Consider the following 18902-nt stretch of genomic DNA (forward strand, 5'->3'; position numbering starts at 1 on the left):
TCGATAGTTTTATCGGAACACGGCCTTGCCCATTTACTTACTGCTTTGGTGCTGTAACATCAGAGTTAAGTAGTTGAAATGAAGCAAGTGGCATGAAAACCCAACTTGGGAACCAACCCATCGGTGGCTCCCCTTGTCTATGTTATTCATTAAAATTGGGATTGACATATATACACTAATATGTGTAAAATAGATAACTAATAAGAAGCTGCTGTATAAAAAATAAAATTCAAAAAAAATTGTTTTGGCTTGTTATTTAAGGATTTTCTCTATCCAGCTTAATTGTACTTCTCCACACGTCCAACCCAGCCACTTTAACGAGGCTGCTTACCCTGCTCACCTTCCAACCTACTCGTCTTATTTCCCACTCCAGACCTTCCCCAGCGCTGTTGTACATGTCTGAGTGTAAGCAAACATGCCATTCTGCCCATCTCCTTATTCATATTCTTCTTGTGTTTTTTTTTGAGGCTCAACTCAAGCCCTGCTTCCTTCATGAACTATTTCCCGATAATCAGCTGTGTTGATCATCGCTTCATGGATTTGCATCGACTGCCCTATTCTGCCCTGTTACACATGATATTGTGAGGGTTACTGATGTGAACTTCTTCCTCACATGTTTAAGACATTGGCCCTGTCACGGCTGCCCCCCTCTTGGACGCCTTCTCTTTATTAATTTTATTGTGATCTGTCCCAAGCCCGACTCCCCAGTGTCGGTTCCCACTCTTCCTTGCCTCACCCCTTAGTTTACAAGAAGTGTGGGCCCTGACTACTAACAGTACTCTGAGCCTTGCCCCTCTTCTCCAAGTCTGCCACGCCCCAGCCTTAGATCAGGCTGCCTTCATTCCTTCCCTGGGCTGCTTCTCAGTGATATTTCAACAGCTGGTTTCTTTCCAGGGCGGGGACCAGGGTGAGGAGAGTGAGGTGCCTAGAGCACAATGTTAAGGAAGCACTCATTCTCAGGGTTGTGCAAATGCAGAGTTAGCGCTTGAGAGTGAGTGCTTCCTTAAATTCTGGCTCAGGGCACCTCAGCACTTGATTGCCTCACCCTGGTTTGGGACTTCCCCTCCCCTCCCCTCCCCTCTCCTCTCTCTTTTCCAGCTGCAGTTTATCCTCCACAGGGCTGCTGAAATGGTCTTTTCAGGTGTGGTTGATGTCCAGTATGTTTTTGAGTTTCCCAAAGGATAAAGGCCAACTCTTTGGGTGGACTTCAACATGTCTTCTGGCCTCATCTCTCCCCACACTGTCCTCTGCACATGAATTCTGCAGTCCATCCATCCTGAACCACCTAGAGGCCCCTTAGTGTGCTGTACTTTGACACACCTTCAGAACTTTGAACTTAATCTTCTTCCCTCCCCTGGAATTTTTCCCTCTTACTTGGAGAATTCTTTTTCATTGTTCAAAACTCAGCATGATCCACCATTACCTTCTATGGGGAGCTTTCCAGATTCCCTGGAATTAATTAAGTCGCTCCTTCCTTTTCCCCCTTAAGCATAATGTACTCACCTTAATTAGAGCATGTGTTTCATTTAATGGTAATTAATTTTTTGCATGTTTTTAATCTCCCAGGAAACCAAAGGTTCAGAGCCCAGGGCTTCATATTAGAATAGTTTGGGGAGTTTTTTTTAAAGTACTGTTGCCCTAAGCCCTACTCCAGAACCAGAATCTCTGGGTGTGGCCCGGGCATCAGTGTTCTTTTCCCTAAAGCTCCCAGATAGTCTCATGTGCAGCCATGGTCTGAAACCACCACACGTGGCTGTGAGCTGCCGAGAGGGAGGGCCTTGTCCCTTCCCTGTTTGCAGACCTCTCCTCCCTCCCCTTTCCCCATAGCATACTAGACGCCTGGCTTTCCGCAGGAGCTCAACTAAGAGCTGTGGAATGAATGATCACCTGCTTCATTGGTTGGCTCAGTGATGGGCTATCGAAGAAAGGGCTCAGTTAATTACCACCTCTCTCCCTTAGCACAGGCCTGGGAGTGGGGGAGGTCGGCGGAGACAGGGATCCCACTGGTGTGGAACTGATGTGTGATATCCGTGGCGCACCACAAAGTGACTCGCTGTAATGCTCTTAATTCCCAAGGCTTGTTTCTTTATTCCTTTTCAAACGAAGGGGGCTATAATTGCCCTTTTAGGGGACTGCAGAGCCATACATGCAAAAATATTTTTTATGCAAAAATATTTAAATATCTCTTTCCCTATCCAGCGGGCACGCTGTATACTGGCCATCTGAGGAAAGATTTTAGAAAATAGATTGGGCTTTCTTTTCAAGACTGTCCTTCTGCCTTTGGCTCATGAATTCAGTGGATGTGTCCTTGGGCCTTCATAGGCTGTTTGGTGCCCAGGTGGACTTAAGCAACAAGTGGTAATTAGGTAATTATCCTCGATAGGGCATCACCTGCCTACACAAGCAGCTACATCAGTCTCTGCCTGGACCGACAGACTTAAATGTCAGACTTTCCAAATGTAAAGTCAGAGATGTGCTGTAGGCTGTGCTTGCTATTTGTAGTTCCTTCTGGCAAAGATGAGCTGACTTTTGTTGCAAATGTTCTCTATTGCAAATTAGAGTTTTGGTTTCTTTCATTTGTCCATGTGCCTTTGATATTAGTACTTTCTTTACTTTTATTTGATTTTCCGAAAGTCCACAGATGCATTTGAACATGCAATGGCCCTTACCTGTGGCTAGTAAAAATAGTAGTAATTGGAAAAACTCAGGGGTTGGTTTTAGGAGAAGCGTATTGATTATTTACTTAAATAGTTTCAAGTTGCAAAAGAATAAGTCTTTGAGATTTAAAAAATTAGATTACACTTCCAGAGCTGTTTCAGGTGGCTTCTATTCAGAACTTGAGCTGAGGGAGGCCAAGATCTGTCATTTTACTTCTACACCACTCCAGAGCCCCTCCCCTTTTTCCTGTTGCCTGTTTTCCGTCACCATTTTGTTCTCCCCTTTTCTCTCTTTCTGTCACACCAATAGTTAAATTAGTTGTTGTTTCTTTATTGAACAACTGTGTTTCACACAGTGCTTAGTGCTTTAACCCATTTAATCCCTCAAAGACCCTGTGAGGGGGTATTCCTATGAACCCCATTACACAGAGGAGAAAATTGAGGCATAAAGAAATAAAGGAACTTACCCAGGATCAAACAACTAGTAAATGGTAAAGCAAAAATTCATATCTAGTCCGTGTGTTTCAAGAGCCTGGGCTCTTAACTATTTGCTGCTTGATGCAAAGTTCAGAGTGGTAAACAGTAGTGGAATGAAGATGAAGGATATTGCATTTGGTTAAAAAACAACAACAAAAAAGTTTTTCTGCTTCCCCCGTCTCAACCCCTATTGCTTTAATAATGGGTCCACTTCTCAGCACATACAATGGAAGAATCCGATAGAATAAATACTGAGCTTGAGATTTTATGTTATCATTTCTAATTCAAGTACATAATTTGAAAACAGTAAGAAAGAGAAATAGCAAGTTGTAGATAAAGAGGAAGATGCTGCAGCCTTCCTTGAACTGAGTGGGTGCAAGGGCAGGTGGGGAGGCACAGTGGTCCCTGGAATCAGCCTCTTACAAGCTGCAGTGGGGTCTGGCCGAGGGATGGCCACACTCATAGCTCACCATTTTGGGGGTCCAGGAGCAGCGACCATAGGGCAACAGCTGTGAAAGCTTCCACATCAGTGGGTGGGTGGGGAGGATCCATAAGAGGCCAGCAAGGAAGATAGGTCCCCCTTCTCCCCCAGACAGACAGAAGAGAGAGGCTGGTTCAGTTTTATGGGGCTGACCATTACCTACCATTTGACACAGAGGAAGCTGAAAGACTAGCCTGACAGCTTCCACCTAGTTCTAGGGAGACTAGAACTAGTCCTGGATATCTTGGCCCTCATTCCAGGGATTTTTCCAGTACACACTGGGGAAAAAAAGGAATCTCTGAGGAAATGGGGGAAAGGAAGATTGTCAGCGCTGCAATTGATCTTAAGGAGATGCTGTTTTAGTGTTGCCTTTAGTGATAAGATAAACCACTTGGTGGGTAATTGTTGACTCTTCCAGTGGCTATGCAAACCTGATTTCTTTAAGCACAAAGCATGTCTTCAGGGGTCCTCAGAGCAAGGTAGACACCCCATTATGTAATTAAATCCAGACTGGTAATTGGTCAATAAATGGAAAAGTTGGTAAAAGCAGGAAACCGTGCAACATAAGTGTAGGGACTTAAGCACTGTGTTTTGACATATGGGCTTGTATTCATTCGACCCTCTTCTAGTGCAGGAGCAAAGATGCCCTTTGAATAGGGAGCTTCAAAACTGAAGTACCCCATTGTCTTTCCCGCATCTCCATAGCCACCATGTGGCTTTGATTTTCAGTTTTAATTTCTTTAATATGCTACCATCTAAGCACAGAATTTTGATCTTTATGATTTTTCTCAGTCTTTTAGAGTTGGGTTACTCACATTTATTTAATAAATTTTATTTAATGTAATTTATTTAATATAATTTAATAAATGTTATTTACCATTTATTTACTATTTATTTAATATACAGATGTTTAAGACATTTATTTAATAAGTGTATTAAGTATTTACTTTTGTAACTCATCTTCCCCGTCTTTTTCTTTTTTTTTCTATAAATTTATTTATTTTTATTTATTTATTTTTGGCTGTGTTGGGTCTTCGTTGCTGAGTGTGGGCTTTCTCTAGTTGGGGCGAGCGGGGGCTAATCTTTATCGCGGTGCACAGGCTTTTCATTGTGGTGGCTTCTCTTGTTGCAGAGCACGGGCTCTAGGAATGCGACCTTCAGTAGTTGTGGCACATGGGCTCAGTAGTTGCGGCTCATGGGCTCTAGATTGCAGGCTCAGTAGTTGTGGTGCATGGGCTTAGCTGCTCCATGGCATGTGGGATCTTCCCGGACCAGGGTTCAAACCCACGTCCCCTGCATTGGAAGGCAGATTCTTAACCACTGCACCACGAGGGAAGTCCCACCCAAGTCTTTCTTATGTTCGTTTTCATAGGAGTAGCTCCCGTTCCTTTCACACTCATATCTCATTATTTATGTGACTGATGTTTAATTGGATACATAACTAATAAGAGCAGAACTCACATAAGCAGGTTGGATATAAGCCCAGTAAGCCTAAAGCGCTTATTGGAAGCAGAGGGAAGATGGTAACTAATTCTCAGTGTGTTTGTGGGAGGGTTGGTTAATCCACTGAGTTGGTTAAGTAAGAATTGGCTAAGTAGGTTTCTACTATGGGTATAACACAAGCTGATGGTAGAAAACCCTATCTTTGGGACAATAAATGCACCTGCCTCTTGTGTAATATCTAAAAAATAATGAGCATGATTTAGGAAATAAAGAATTTTTTCTCAATCCTGTGAACATGATGGATGATATTATATTATTCTTTTCAACAGCCATCTCCAGAAGTGTCATTGTTATTCTTAAAGATTTATTTTTGACTTAAAATTTGATTTTAACCTAAGAAAATCCCCTTTTAAAAGGTGAGTGAATTCAGAACACTATCACGGAGTTTTTTTTTATTGAAAATCAATCTGTAAATAAATGGGATGAATTATAGGATAATGCATTAGCCACGATAACTGAAGTGCTTAAAACAATTTTTTAAAAAACTATTGGCTAAAATTATTAAAAAAAAATCACTCTATTCTATTTCTTAAAGTTGTTCTGTTTAGTTTAAATGTGGTTTAAAATTCTACGGGGAAAAGATGTGTGCCCCCTTAGGGATTGTCAGAAAGAATCAAAAGCAGCTTAGCAAGGAGACAGAAATGGAAATGTGATATTTGTCAGGGGAAATAAGGGTACGATTAAATAAAATGGAATCAGCTCCCATGTTAGAAAATCCCTTAATGGGGAAGTGATGCTCGAGGCCTCTTTCTGTCTTCTGAGAAACCTGGACCGAGAGGCTGGCTGGCCAAGGGTGTCCTGAGCCCCAGCTGTGGTAGGAGGAGAGTGAGTTTCAGGTCACATTTATTTCTCAAGTCAAGCTCAACTTCCTGACAGCCCAGCTGAATTAAAGTCTTCATTAGATTCATGAAAGAATCTGAGAATCACAGCCTGGCCTCTGTCTGCTCTGGAGGTCTGCCTCTAGCTGGTGTAAGGAAAGCAGGTCCTAGGAGAAGCACAGAGTTTCTGCTTGCCCTTAGGAGATCTCCAACTCATGTAGGGAGATCTTGCTTGTTCTGTGTCTTTGGAATTAAATATTCTGTAGCCTGCATCTCCCCCCCCTCAAATACGTATTAGACAAATACAAACTTTAAGTAAAAAAAAAAAGGGGGGGTGCCGGTTAGAGCACGCTAGCCTAAAAAGTGCTTTCAAATTCTAAAGTGCACACAGATCCCGTGGGAACCTTGTTCAAATGCAGATTCTGAGTCTGTAGGTGGAGTGGAGCCTTAGAGTCTGCATTTCTAGCAAGTTCTCCCCAGGATGCAAGTGCTGCTGGTTCAGGGGTCATACTCTGCGGAATGAGGATCTAGAAGATCTGATTTCAAGTACTGGCTTCTCTCAACCTCAATTTTCCCACCTGTAAAATAAGGAACTTCGGACTAAAATCCTTTTAAATTCTGACCATCAGCAGCATCATGAGGAACAGAGAACAGAGAAGGCTGGTCCATGGTAAGAGCTTATCCCTGCTCTCAGTTTTCAAGGACTCCCTATCACAACATCGTGAAGACAAAATGGAAACATGAAAACAAACGAGGCAGGGATCCAGAGTGTTTCCACTTTTATTCACATCATGACTTTGCCAACATTCAAACGTTTGGTTTTAATCAGATTACCTGATGAAGAAATGAATTTTCTAATTCAGCTGTTTGTCTCAAATAAACTATTGGGTAGGCTTAGTTCTGTCCATAGCATGCCCAATGGAAGAGTCGAATTACCAATGGTAATCCCATGTAGGCACAAAAGGTTATTATGTTTGGATCTGAAAGGTATTTTTAGCCAGAGTTGAAGTGAGATACAGCTTGATACTGTTTTTTTTCTAAACCTGTCAGTTGTGGAGGAATTTAATACTACCTTGACATGTTTCTTATCCTTCAGAATTCTCTCAGATGTTCCCATCTCAGCAAAGCCTCTTCAGAGGCCACAGTCAGAATTAGCAGCCAACTCCCAGCCCTCTGCTCCTAGTTACACCTCTGTTGGAGCACACGCTTCACAGCTGGGCTCATTCTCTTATGGGCTTGTGTCTCCCTCCCTGAATTATGAGCTCCTTAAGCCGTCTTGATGGAGCAGAACGGGAGTTCAGGGACTTGGAGCCCAGGTTCCTGAGTGCAGTGTTCTGTCCTGATCGTGTGTCCCCAGGAGGCCATGGAAGGTTCTGCCCCGCTCTGTATTGGCCCTGTGCAGTGGGGCTGTGGGACGTGTTGTGTGAAATAATGGGTTTGAAACTGTTTCGCTTCTCTCCTGGCTTAGAGTAGGCATCAGACGAAGGTTTGCTAACTTTTCCCTTCCCTAAGGTCAGGGATCATGACTTATAAATCCCTGTATTTCTAGCACTTCAGGAAAAGTCATGCAGAGCGGGTGCTCAATAAATTCTTCAAAATTGAATTTAATAGACTTTCTTTTTAGGGAGATTGGGTGTATTTATTTTAGGCATGGAAATAATAGCGATGGGAGAAATAACTGTTGGGTTTTCCCCTATTCGCTGATGGTGAATGCTTTTCTGAAACATATGAAATGTATTTTGAAGAAGTAATTAAAATTGTGACGGAGATTTATTTCTGGTTTGCTTAGTTTAGAAATCCTAAACACAAGAAGGGAAAAGATAAACACTGCATAGGAAAAGAGAAACTATATTTAACAGGCAATTCCTGTAGGGTATCCATTTTTATATACGTATAAGCTTTCTGGAAGAATTAGAAAAAATTTTGACAATAGTTCCCTTTGAGAAGAGGATCAAGGTGGGGGAGAAGACTTTTATTTTCATTTTATACATTTCTACGTGGCTTGAATTATTGGCTATGTAGGCGTATTTGGGAGATATATATATATATATACACACACTCACACACACACACACACACACACACACACACACACACCCCTATCACACCTATGGGGGAATTGAATGATGGGCCATTTTTATGTTACTCTTTTATATATTAAAACTCTTCATAAGTATTATCTTTAAATTTTATTTTCAAGTGGCTTAAGTACCAGGTGCTAATAATAAGTGAGGGTTTTCTGCCCCTTGTCAAGCCACTAAGCCATCTCCAACACAGGAGTCAAGGGCAAGCTCAGCTCTCTCAGCCTTTACTGCCTCTGAGGTTTAAGAAGCTCCTGGGGTGGGGCTGTGTCCTCATGCTACTGCTGGGCGAGGGAAAGGTGGCATCCAGTTATGAGCCCTTAAAGTGCTGGAATCATCACTTCGTAAAGCTCTGACCTGGCTTAGCAATGACACGGCTGCGGGTGACTGCCCGGAAGAAGGCGATGACAGGATACGGAGACCTGCCCAGCAGGAGCATCATCCCTCCTGCACCAGAAGAGCAGGGGAGTTACGGTACCTCCTTTGGAACATAGCGCAGGAGCCTCTTCTTTCTAGCAAGCGATTGGATGTTCATTTTTGCTCTGGCACCACCCAGCTGTTTGCAGCATCAACTCTCTTACCTCCCCGACCGAGAGTCGGGAATGTGTCCATCTGGAATATCTGAGAATGAATAACGCATCCCTTGCCACGTGCTCAGGGAGGACAAAGCAGCATTTCCCCCTAGTTCCCGTCTATCATTTTCTGCCACCCCAGACTTAACTCTTAATTCTGTGAGGGTGGTGCCCAGGGAGAAGGCACCTCAGAGACATTTGAGGCACTGCTTTCAATTTTAGATGTTACTGCCACATAGGAGCCTGGACAAACTGGGATGTTTTCACAGGAGGGCAGCCAGGATGGCTAAAGGAGCGATAAGCACATTGTACAAAGAGCTGCTGTCGGACTGGGATGTAGTTGCCACTCACTTTTCTGTGGTCAAATCATTAACTGCCGTATACCTCAGCTTCCCTACCGACGAACTGTGCTCCCGGAGTATTAACCTCAAAGGGTGGTCGTGATGTTAATTCATGCAAACGTTTAGAACTGGCAAGGGTTCCGCAAGTGCTAGGGACCATTTTTTGTTCCTGGGGCTGGAGCTACAAGGAAGATTCCCAAGTCTTTTGACGACAGAAGCCACGGGCCACTCCTGATGGATGGAGCTCACTTTCTGATTTGTAGGCATTTTTAAAGACAGACATTATCATAAAGCAGCTTAGCTACTGATTATTCTTCTGACAGTCGTGAGTGGCAAACTCAAGCCTCTTAGGCTATAAATAAGAGCTATGCTGCATATGCATGTCCCTGAGTGAATCTGTCTGCTTTGGGGATTCCTTTGCCTTGTGCTGATACATTCTTTAAATTATCTTCCGGGCATGCATTGGGCCTCATGCTGTGAGTAATCTCTTTATTGAGAAGGATGGTCTGTGTATGGTCGTCAGCCCCATAGTACAGAGAAAAATATGCCACCCCCAGCCAGGCAAAGGATGACCACCCACCTCTTTGCAGTACCCTACCCCAGTCTAAATAAAAAACAGCTTCTGTTTCGTCTTATTGTATAATTGCTCCAACATTCGCCATTCACTGTAGCTGTCTATACTGGGCTATCTGCAAAGCAGCATCTGCAGACTTTGCCAAATGTTCTCCTTCTGGGTCTCATATTAATTCATTAACTCTGTTAAGCAAACGATTTCTGGTGAATGTTTAAGTAGAATATTTCCCTAACTAATCGAAAGCAATCATTAAGGCACTGTTTTTTAGCTTGTGACTCAGATGCTGCTGAGTATCTTGAACGTGCCTTTGAGAAGGGACTAGTCAAATGGTGCTTTGGTGAAGCAAAGGAAAAAGTAGAAATGGATTAAAATATGGCAGCTTTTTTATTTTATTTTATTTTTTTTGCGGTACGCGGGCCTCTCACTGTTGCGGCCTCTCCCGCTGCGGAGCACAGGCTCCGGACGCGCAGGCTCAGCGGCCATGGCTCACGGGCCCAGCCGCTCCGCGGCATGTGGGATCCTCCCAGACCGGGGCACGAGCCCCTGTCCTCTGCATCGGCAGGCGGACTCTCAACCACTGCGCCACCAGGGAAGCCCTATGGCAGCTTTTTCAAAGCCAAACTTTCATTTAGTAATTGTACCATTTCCCCTAGACATTGCACACCCTTTTAGAAACCTCCCGGAAGTAACATTTGCCATACCTAATATTATTTCATCCTGCAGAAGATTCTGGACAGAGCTTACGAGGGCTTGGTTTTTTAGAAGAAGCAAGTGAATTAGAAAATTCACCTGTATACTCAGTGATGCCAAGAGGGACACTGAGGGGGATCCACTTTGACCCGGGAGCCCTTGACTCAGTCTCCAATCTTGGCCTTGTTGCGGCGCTAAGCTGGGCATTCGGACCGAAGGTGACACAGCCATGAGCCAAACTGCAGGACTGTTCTGTGTGGAGACTCCTCCTTACGCTTGCCCACTGGGTACCCATCCCCACAAGGCTGGTGAGAATGTGACTGTTTCGTCTTTTGCCCTTGCCACTGGCCGTGGCAGCCAAAGGTAGCCCACAGAGCTTGCTTTCCAACTTGAAAGCTGATCCGTGTGTCCTGAAGGATCTGTTATTAAAGGAATTTTTTTCCCACGTAAAATTCTGGAATGTATCTTGTCCCGTGTTCACTTGCTGTTACATGTGTCTCTTATTCCCGGTCTCTGATGTGTTTCTTTGTTTTCTGTGTGTTGCAGGCAGCATAGTGTACCTCGGGATGATGGTGGGGGCATTCTTCTGGGGAGGACTGGCAGACAAAGTGGGAAGGAAGCAGTCTCTTCTGATTTGCATGTCTATCAACGGATTCTTTGCCTTCCTTTCTTCATTTGTCCAAGGTTATGGCTTCTTTCTCTTCTGTCGCTTACTTTCTGGATTCGGGTAAGGATTTTCTTCTTCATATTTTATAGTAATGTGTTTGTTCTACATAAAAACATAATGTGCATGCTTTCTAGAGGTCCTCATTACCAAGAAATTATCCCTTAATGCATCTCCTTTCCCATCTTTGTGTCAGCCTTAGGAGCCCATAATGCTGGTTCTTAGAAATATAATTATCAACCTTTAAATCCAGAAGAGAAGGGAACACACATCTTTGTTCCCGTGGCTGATTCTTTTAATGTTTTATGTCTAGGAAATGGGTATTGTTTTCAAAGGAATGCTGTTTCTATGGCAGTGAGCATTCATAAATATATGTGTTTTTCTTCTGAAAATTTAATTTAAGCAAGAAATAGCTCTGGTCCTATATGTTATGAACAAATTAAAGTTTCAAACCATTCAAGTATGCTCTTAAATCCAGCATGAGCGTGTCTCAAGTAAATGTTGTTTTATTGATCTATGTTAACAGCATATTTAACTAGGTAGGAAGCCTGCTTCTTGAGATGCAATAGGTTCTTTTTGTAAATTCCTGACTTTTGTTGAATTAACAGGCGTTGTGCTATTGCCAAGTGCAATGGCATAGTATAGTTAATTATGTAGTTATTTTTGTTAAAGAACTCGAAGCACTTATTACTAAACTAAGTGAATCCACAGCTTAGGAAAACGCAGTAGCTCAATTAGGAGATCCAAGAAACTCTGCTTTGATAAGAAAATAATAGTGAAAATATAAAATTTCTGATTCACGCCTGAGTACTTTGTTTTCATTAGAGACTTTCTTTCTGAGGGGTCTAGCATAAGATGAATCTATAGGAGTAATATAAAGTGAAATAAAAGTGCATGAAGAAAGGGCAGGAGGCAGTGCTGGGTTATGAATTTGAGAAGCAGATCAGTTATGGTGGTTGATGGTGGCGGTACCCACACAGCAAAGCACAGTTCTGCCCAAAGAGAAGATCAGAAAACTGCAGCCCATCTCTCCTGATTACATATAGTAGTACTTTAAATCAGAGCTAAGATTAGTAGGAATATAAGGCATCAAAGGGAAAGACTGTATAAGTGGGTTATTTCAGGAGTACAGAGATTTCCCTGTGCAGACCAATGGGTCACTTTTTTAATTCATTCAAAACATTGTTACTTTTTTATATCATTTTCTGCTACAAGATTTGTGCACATATTGAGATTGGAGGATTAGCCACAGATTTTTCTGATGTTCTTTTTTTGTCTTCTTATAGCCTCTCCTGTGCTACATTCTACACACAGTGAGCACTTTGCAAATACGTGACTAAGTTGCACAAATTTCAGGCGATTTCCTTAGAGTGAGGACACTCCAGTAAACCAAGAGAGTTGGAAAGTTTGGGAAGGAGTGATAATATTTTTTCCTTGGAGAAAAATGATCAGAATCAATAATTTGCTTTGTATTGATGGGGAAAGAGGGCTTTTCCTTAACAGAGGGGACCTTTGGCGCGCAGGGCTCTGTGTGAGACTGGCTACGTACGTCATCCTTGGGGAGGTATTTAGATCATGGATTCAAGGAGCTGCCCCACATCTAATGCTGATTGAATTGAGATACCTGAGGAAGAACAGGTGTTATTTGGGGCTCTTTGTTTTCAACCCTTCTCAGGGTCCACAGCATAAGACATTCTTGCTACCAGAAAAGCTTCCTTTCGCTTTCTTTTACTTACATACTACCACTAGCCTGTCAGAAGACTAATAGCCTAAGTTCTGAACTTTCCAGTCCTTTCCATTCACAATCTTATCCAGGAAATGCCGATGATGTCCACAGACTCAAAAGTCCCCAACTGTGGTCAAATTATTATGGCAATTTTAATTGCCAATCTGGATGATGACATGGTCAGCCCAGTTGACTGCAGAGAAAAGGAACATTCTGGTGGCTGCAAAATACTGCAAACTAAGGGACTGTCCAGAAGCCAGTTCAAGGGCAGTACAGAGGCAGAGACTGCTTGAGTATATTCATGACATCATCCTCTTCTCTGTTGCAGACAAATCATTCTTCAGCCAGCAGCTCAGGGCTACAGACCCCTAAATAAGATGATTTACACGGCAAAGCGCAGACTGTGTATTGCTGACTCAGCTAGGCTCTGTAAATTGTGCTACCAGAGGCTAATGCACTGTGTGCCTTTGCAAAGCTGGCACAGGATTGGGAGTCCAGAAACCCAAGTCCACCCTCTCCCTGCCCTTTACTGTGAGACCTTGGGAAAGTCCCCCCGGCTCTCCAACCTGCTTCATCTTTTGGAAAAGAGAGATAATCGTACTTCACATCCTACCTTGGAGTATGAGGATCAAGTGAGATAATGTGTTAAAGTACAGGGTAGGGAAGGAAATTCGGGATAATGTCTAGAAACATCCCCCCACCCCCACCCCGTTTGGCATTCCTGCTCTTTCTTTGTTCTTCCTCCCGTTCATTCAGCTAAGCTGTCCTGTGCTCCTTGCCTCAGAGTGACAGCAGAGGGAGAGGGGAAAAGAGGCCTCTTTCTGACTTTGCAATTTCAAGTCTCGCCCAAGAAGGAAACAGAAAAGACTAATCATGGGCAAAGACTTGGGAGGAAACAGGCGACTCAAATGGAGCATCCCTGCTTTCCAGAATAGATGGAGATGCCCTAGGCTGGGGGTGGGACTGAGGGGAGCGACGTGAGCTTACTCACCAAAACACCCAGAACCTTGTGGGATCCAGCAGCTGAGGAGGCCTGAGAAATGCAGTTGTTAAGGGAAATGAAGAAAGTGATCCCTCTTCCTTGGCGGAATTTCTGGGTCTTGTTACCTACTTGTAACATGTGGAGTGCTACCCTGATGACAGAGGGGTTTTCTCAACAGCTAGGGTGCATCTGGACACCCTGTCTGTGAATCTCAGGGAAGTCTCAGCTGAGTCTCTATTTTCTCCAATCCCATTCCAATTCAACTCAAAAAAACAGTTTCACACCTGCTCTACCCCTGGAACCACCGGGGACCTTTCACGGATATAGATGAGACCTGGCCCCCAGATGCTTCCCATCTGGTTGTAGAGGGAAGACACAGAGAGCCCTCCCATTCTCCACCTGCTAAGAACTCATCAGTGCCCTAAGAGAGGCAGCAGCAAGGGGCGTGGGAGGCTCACAGAAGAAGGAGAAAACAATGGCAAAATTGTGAATGAAAAACTATTTTCTACTTGAAGGTTCTTCTTGTTTTTAAAGGCATGTACTGTTTAAACCCTTTTTACACCCATTACTTATGCACTGAGTACATAAGCAGCTGAAGTTTGACACAGTCCCTTTTTATTTAAACATTCGTAATTAAAACTCAAGCCAAAGAATTAAGACTTTGATCCTGGAGACCTTAAATAAGGGATCTTGACATACGTACACTAGCAAATGTAAAATCGATAGCTAGTGGGAAGCCGCCGCATAGCACAGGGAGATCAGCTCCGTGCTTTGTGACCACCTAGAGGGGTGGGATAGGGAGAGTGGGAGGGAGGCACAAGAGGGAGGGGATATGGTGATATATGTAGGCGTATAGCTGATTCACTTTGTCATACAGCAGAAACTAACACACCACTGTAAAGCAATTAGATTCCAATAAAGATGTTTTAAAAAAAAGCTATATGGAAAAAGTCAAACTTTCCCACAAAAATAAATTAATAAATAAGAGATCTTGTTATTTCTGTTTACTAGGCAGCTCCCTCCATCCACATCTGATCTGGTTTTGAATTAAGGAAAACTAGATGACCAAGGAAATAAGGTTTTAGAATGTCGGGAATTTTTCTGTCGTGAGCCTCTGGCGCTCAGACCCTGCACCGCTCCACACGTTTCCCAGGAGTGTCAATCTTGCCATCCTTTCTGCTTCATAGGATCTTCTCCCTGAGCCCTCAGCACTCACGACCTCAGACAGGCCATCCTGAGACCACCCCTCCCAGTGACTCTCACCACAGTCCCTTGGTATGTCTTCTTGGTAGCACTGATTGATGACCCCAAATATTTGCTTGTGTATTTATTTCTTTCCTCCACCAGCATGTGAATTCCAAGAGGGCAGAGATTGACAAGATAGGTATGTCTGCTCTTTACTGCTTAATTGCTCAAGGCAAGGTGGGCGAGGTTACTGTAAGGGACACCAGTCAGGACAGCAGTGGAATAGTCTGACCGGCACAGACCTTCAGCCACGGTGTTCCTAGAAATGAAATAGATAGGAAATTTACTAAAGTCTTACTTGATCTATATAAGGGGAAGAGTTCTAGATCAAGTGACCAAGAGTTTAATTTGCATCATGAAAACAGAAAGGCATGGCCCCTCAGGCAATTCCCAGACCTGAGCCCATTTACAGACCCAGAACCCCTTGAATGAAGGGGAGATGGGGTCTCCTGGTGGACGGACCCTGGTACATTGCTGAAAGTTTATACTGCTCATCTTTCTCCCAGCCTTCCCCAAAAGGACCTATAGCCTTTTACCAGGGTAACTGCATGAGGAAAAAGGAAATCCTCAGACTTTTCAGGGCTTACTAGGCACTGGCTCCGAACTGACATTAATTCCAGGAAACTCAAAATGTCACTGTGGTCCACTAGTCAGGGTAGGGACTTACGGAGGTCAGGTTATCAATGGAGTTTGAGCTCAGGTCCATCGCACAGTGGGTCCAGTAGGGACCCCAGGATGGTTATTTCCCAGTTCCAGAATGCATACTTGGAATAGACAAAGCAACTGACAGAATCTCCACGTTGGTATAGCGCCTGTCCACCAGTTCCACACACTGGGCATTTCAGAGGAGGAAGAGAATTTCTGGGTCCCAGTGCAAACCCTTCATTTTATAGATTAAGGTTCAGTGATGGAACCAGGAATGACACAGCCAGGACTTCAGTTGCGATGAAGTCCTTTGAACTAGCCACTCTGTAAACAAGTAAACTGTGCATTCTGAATCCAAAGTTAAAACGCCTTTGTGTTGATTTTCTGCAAATGCCACAGGCTTCCCCTTGCTCTATGTTATTTTGTTGCTGAGGCATCATTAGCAGCACTGTGTTCTACTCCTGTTCTGCATATAAAGGAGCCTGGAAGGAGCTCTTGTTTTAGCCTGAGGTCTACCTGGGTTTGTGATAGATGTGTTTTCGTCTTAATTCACCACACTAAGTCATGAGTGTATTTTCTTAGAAACATAAATATGTCCAGCTGCCATATTCTGTGTGACTTTAAATATTCATTCAGCACAAAGAATGATTTTCCTGCCGGGGACAGCAGTGTTTTGTGGGAACGAGGAGCAGGGCATCACCAATTATTTATCTGTCTCTCACTTTCCTAAGTGAATCTCACACCAGGGAACAGACATTTCCCTCTCCTCTTTTGTTACAGAAAATTAGAAAGATGGGAAATGGAGTTGACACCGTTGATTCATTTTCATTTGCCCAGAATTAAATTATTTGCTTCCAGTCACTGTTAGTTATGGGAATGATAATGCTTCAGATACCAGGCAATGTCAGAGTTAGGAGCGTCTCACTGAAGGCCTGGCACTGCTAAGCATAAAGGTCAGGAGAAAAATACACCAGCAACAGAAATTAAAATGAAATGTCAGTGTCTGTGTATGGTAGGAGAATGAACAGTCATTTCTCCGTCTGCAAATGGGGCCTCATAAACGCATAGTTCATAGCTGCTTGCAATATCCATCCATTAACCAATATCCATCCATTATTATAAAATTATAATAACCAGAATACCTTGACTTTGTAGAGATGATCACCACTAACTGGAATTCTTCAAAGTGTTTTATATGTAGAAGCTCATTTATTTCCACAACATTTTTTTAATAATTAGGTATGCAAAAATATGCTGCCTTTTTAAAATTAGAATGACTTTCACATGTTCAGTAAACCCCCAGGTCTTCTGAGTTTTAGTCTAATTCTAAACTGTAAGGTTTTACTTCCTCATCGTATGGGAAAAATGCAGACCCATTTAAAATTTTTCAACTTTTAAAATGTGTTTTATAAACACCTGTATAGGACTTGCCCTATGAGATGCTGTGTTACACACTTTGTAAATATTGACTCATTTAAACCTCATGGTGACCCTATGAGGAAGATACTATTTATTCCATCCATTTTATAGATGAGGAAGTTGAGGCACAGAGAGGTTAGGTAACTGTCCAAGGTCACACAGTAAGTGGTATAGTCATATCATACCCAGGCAGTCTAGCTCCACGCTCATAACCACCAGGCTGTGCTGTCTCAGATTCAATGAGAAATGACTGTGATTTCCTAACACACAATGTCTGATACTTGATAGACACTGAATAAACATTTTGAGCAGATCAGTTCAAGAAGGTTTCTGACCCAAAGAATCGGAATGGAAAGACCTTTTTCAATATGGAAGATGAGGCAACAAACTAAATTATCTTTAATCCAAAAATAATAGCAAACCCAAATTGTAAACAGTGGGTCACAGTAGGCCTGTGTTGGCAAACAGGCCATACGTAGCCACCGAGCACTTGAAATGTGACCAAATTTAGATGTGCTGTAAGTACAAAATACATAGCACTGGATTTCAGAGACTTAATACATACAAAAGAATGAACTGGGAGATTGGGATTGACATATATACACTATTGATACTATGTATAAAATAGATAACTAATGAGAACCTACTGTATAGCACAGGGAACTCTACTCAATGCTCTGTGGTGAGCTAAATGGGAAGGAAATCCAAAAAAGAGGGGATATATGTATACGTACTGCTGATTCACTTTGCTGTACAGTAGAAACTAACACAATATTGTAAAGCAACTATACCCCAATAAAATTTTTTTTAAAAATATATAAAGAATGTAAAATCTCATTAATAATTTTTATATTGATTACATGTTAAAATGATAATAGTTGGATACATTGGGTTAAGTGAATATATATTAAAAGGAACTATACCTGATTTTTTGCTTTAATTTCTTTTCTAGAAAATTAAAAATTTTATACGTGCCTCACATGGTATTTCTATTGAAAGGCACTGTCTTGGGCAATGCCTTTTATGAGAATTTCCAACAACTGTTGACCTTTTGGACACACTTTATTTCCCATTATACCCTTTGGCAAAAGAACTGTTGATCCCAAGAGAGAAAGAAGTAACAGAGGAAAAGATCTCCCAGACTCATAATTTATAATTGTGAAAATTAGCCTCGTGCACTTTTTAGAATTGACTCTGTGAGCTCCTTGAGGGTGGGAATGTGTGTTCTTCATGCCTGTACCTCCAGCAACAGGTGATGTGCTTGGCCCAGAATTTGGCTGGGTGAGGGGCTTCATAGGGGGATGATGGATGGATGGGTAAATGGCAGGTGGGTGGGAGGGTGAGAGGAGGAATGAATGACTAGATATATACCGTAAGTGGCTGGAAAAGTCTGCATGTTTTTTTGATATCATTTCTCACAGATCATTATAATGATTATCACCATCTTTATTCATGACACCATTTAGGTGCTGTGGGAATGCATGCTTCCAGCTCTCTCAGTAGGGAGGTTAATTTTTTTTCAAGACAGCATTAGGATACTGATCTCTGAATACACCTTCTCTCCCAGTGGCACCAGGTCTGTTGGATATGCAGACCTGTATACATTTGGGAAGCTTAGGTCACCACCCTGATTGCAAACAAGGGCTAGGGGAGTTGAAGTTATGTTTTTTTAGAAACACAACTTTTACGTGTTTACATCTCAATATTCTTAAAATAGTCAGGTTTAAACTGTGGCTTTGGAGATGGGAGGAATAAAGCTACCCTAACCGCCCATCCTTTAGCACCCATCCTTTATGACTGGGCATAGGGGATTCCCATTCCTTATTTGATGATTGGTTCCATTACCAGGAGATGTTCTCCTGTTTCTATCTTCTTTTTTTTCTTTTTTGGCTGTGTTGGGTCTTCGTTGCTGCAGGCAATCTTTCTCTAGTTGCCGCAAGCGGGGGCTAGTCTTCATTGCGGTGCGCGGGCTTCTCATTACGGCGGCTTCTCTGTTGTGGAGCACAGGCCTTAGAACGCGTGGGCTT

The 18902-nt window shown here is 42.8% G+C and overlaps 1 protein-coding gene across 1 annotated transcript in view; it reads left to right on the top strand.

The window, feature by feature from the left end:
- Nucleotides 1-18902, top strand: part of SV2C (synaptic vesicle glycoprotein 2C) — a 240420-nt gene that overhangs the window by 116905 nt on the left and 104613 nt on the right. Inside the window, exon 3 of the mRNA XM_030846089.2 lies at nt 10741-10921. Coding sequence (XP_030701949.1) covers nt 10741-10921 — 181 coding nt within the window. The remainder of the gene's footprint in view (nt 1-10740; nt 10922-18902) is intronic.

The sequence above is a fragment of the Globicephala melas genome, chromosome 3 (assembly GCF_963455315.2).
Source record: "Globicephala melas chromosome 3, mGloMel1.2, whole genome shotgun sequence".
NCBI classification, from domain to species: domain Eukaryota; kingdom Metazoa; phylum Chordata; class Mammalia; order Artiodactyla; family Delphinidae; genus Globicephala; species Globicephala melas.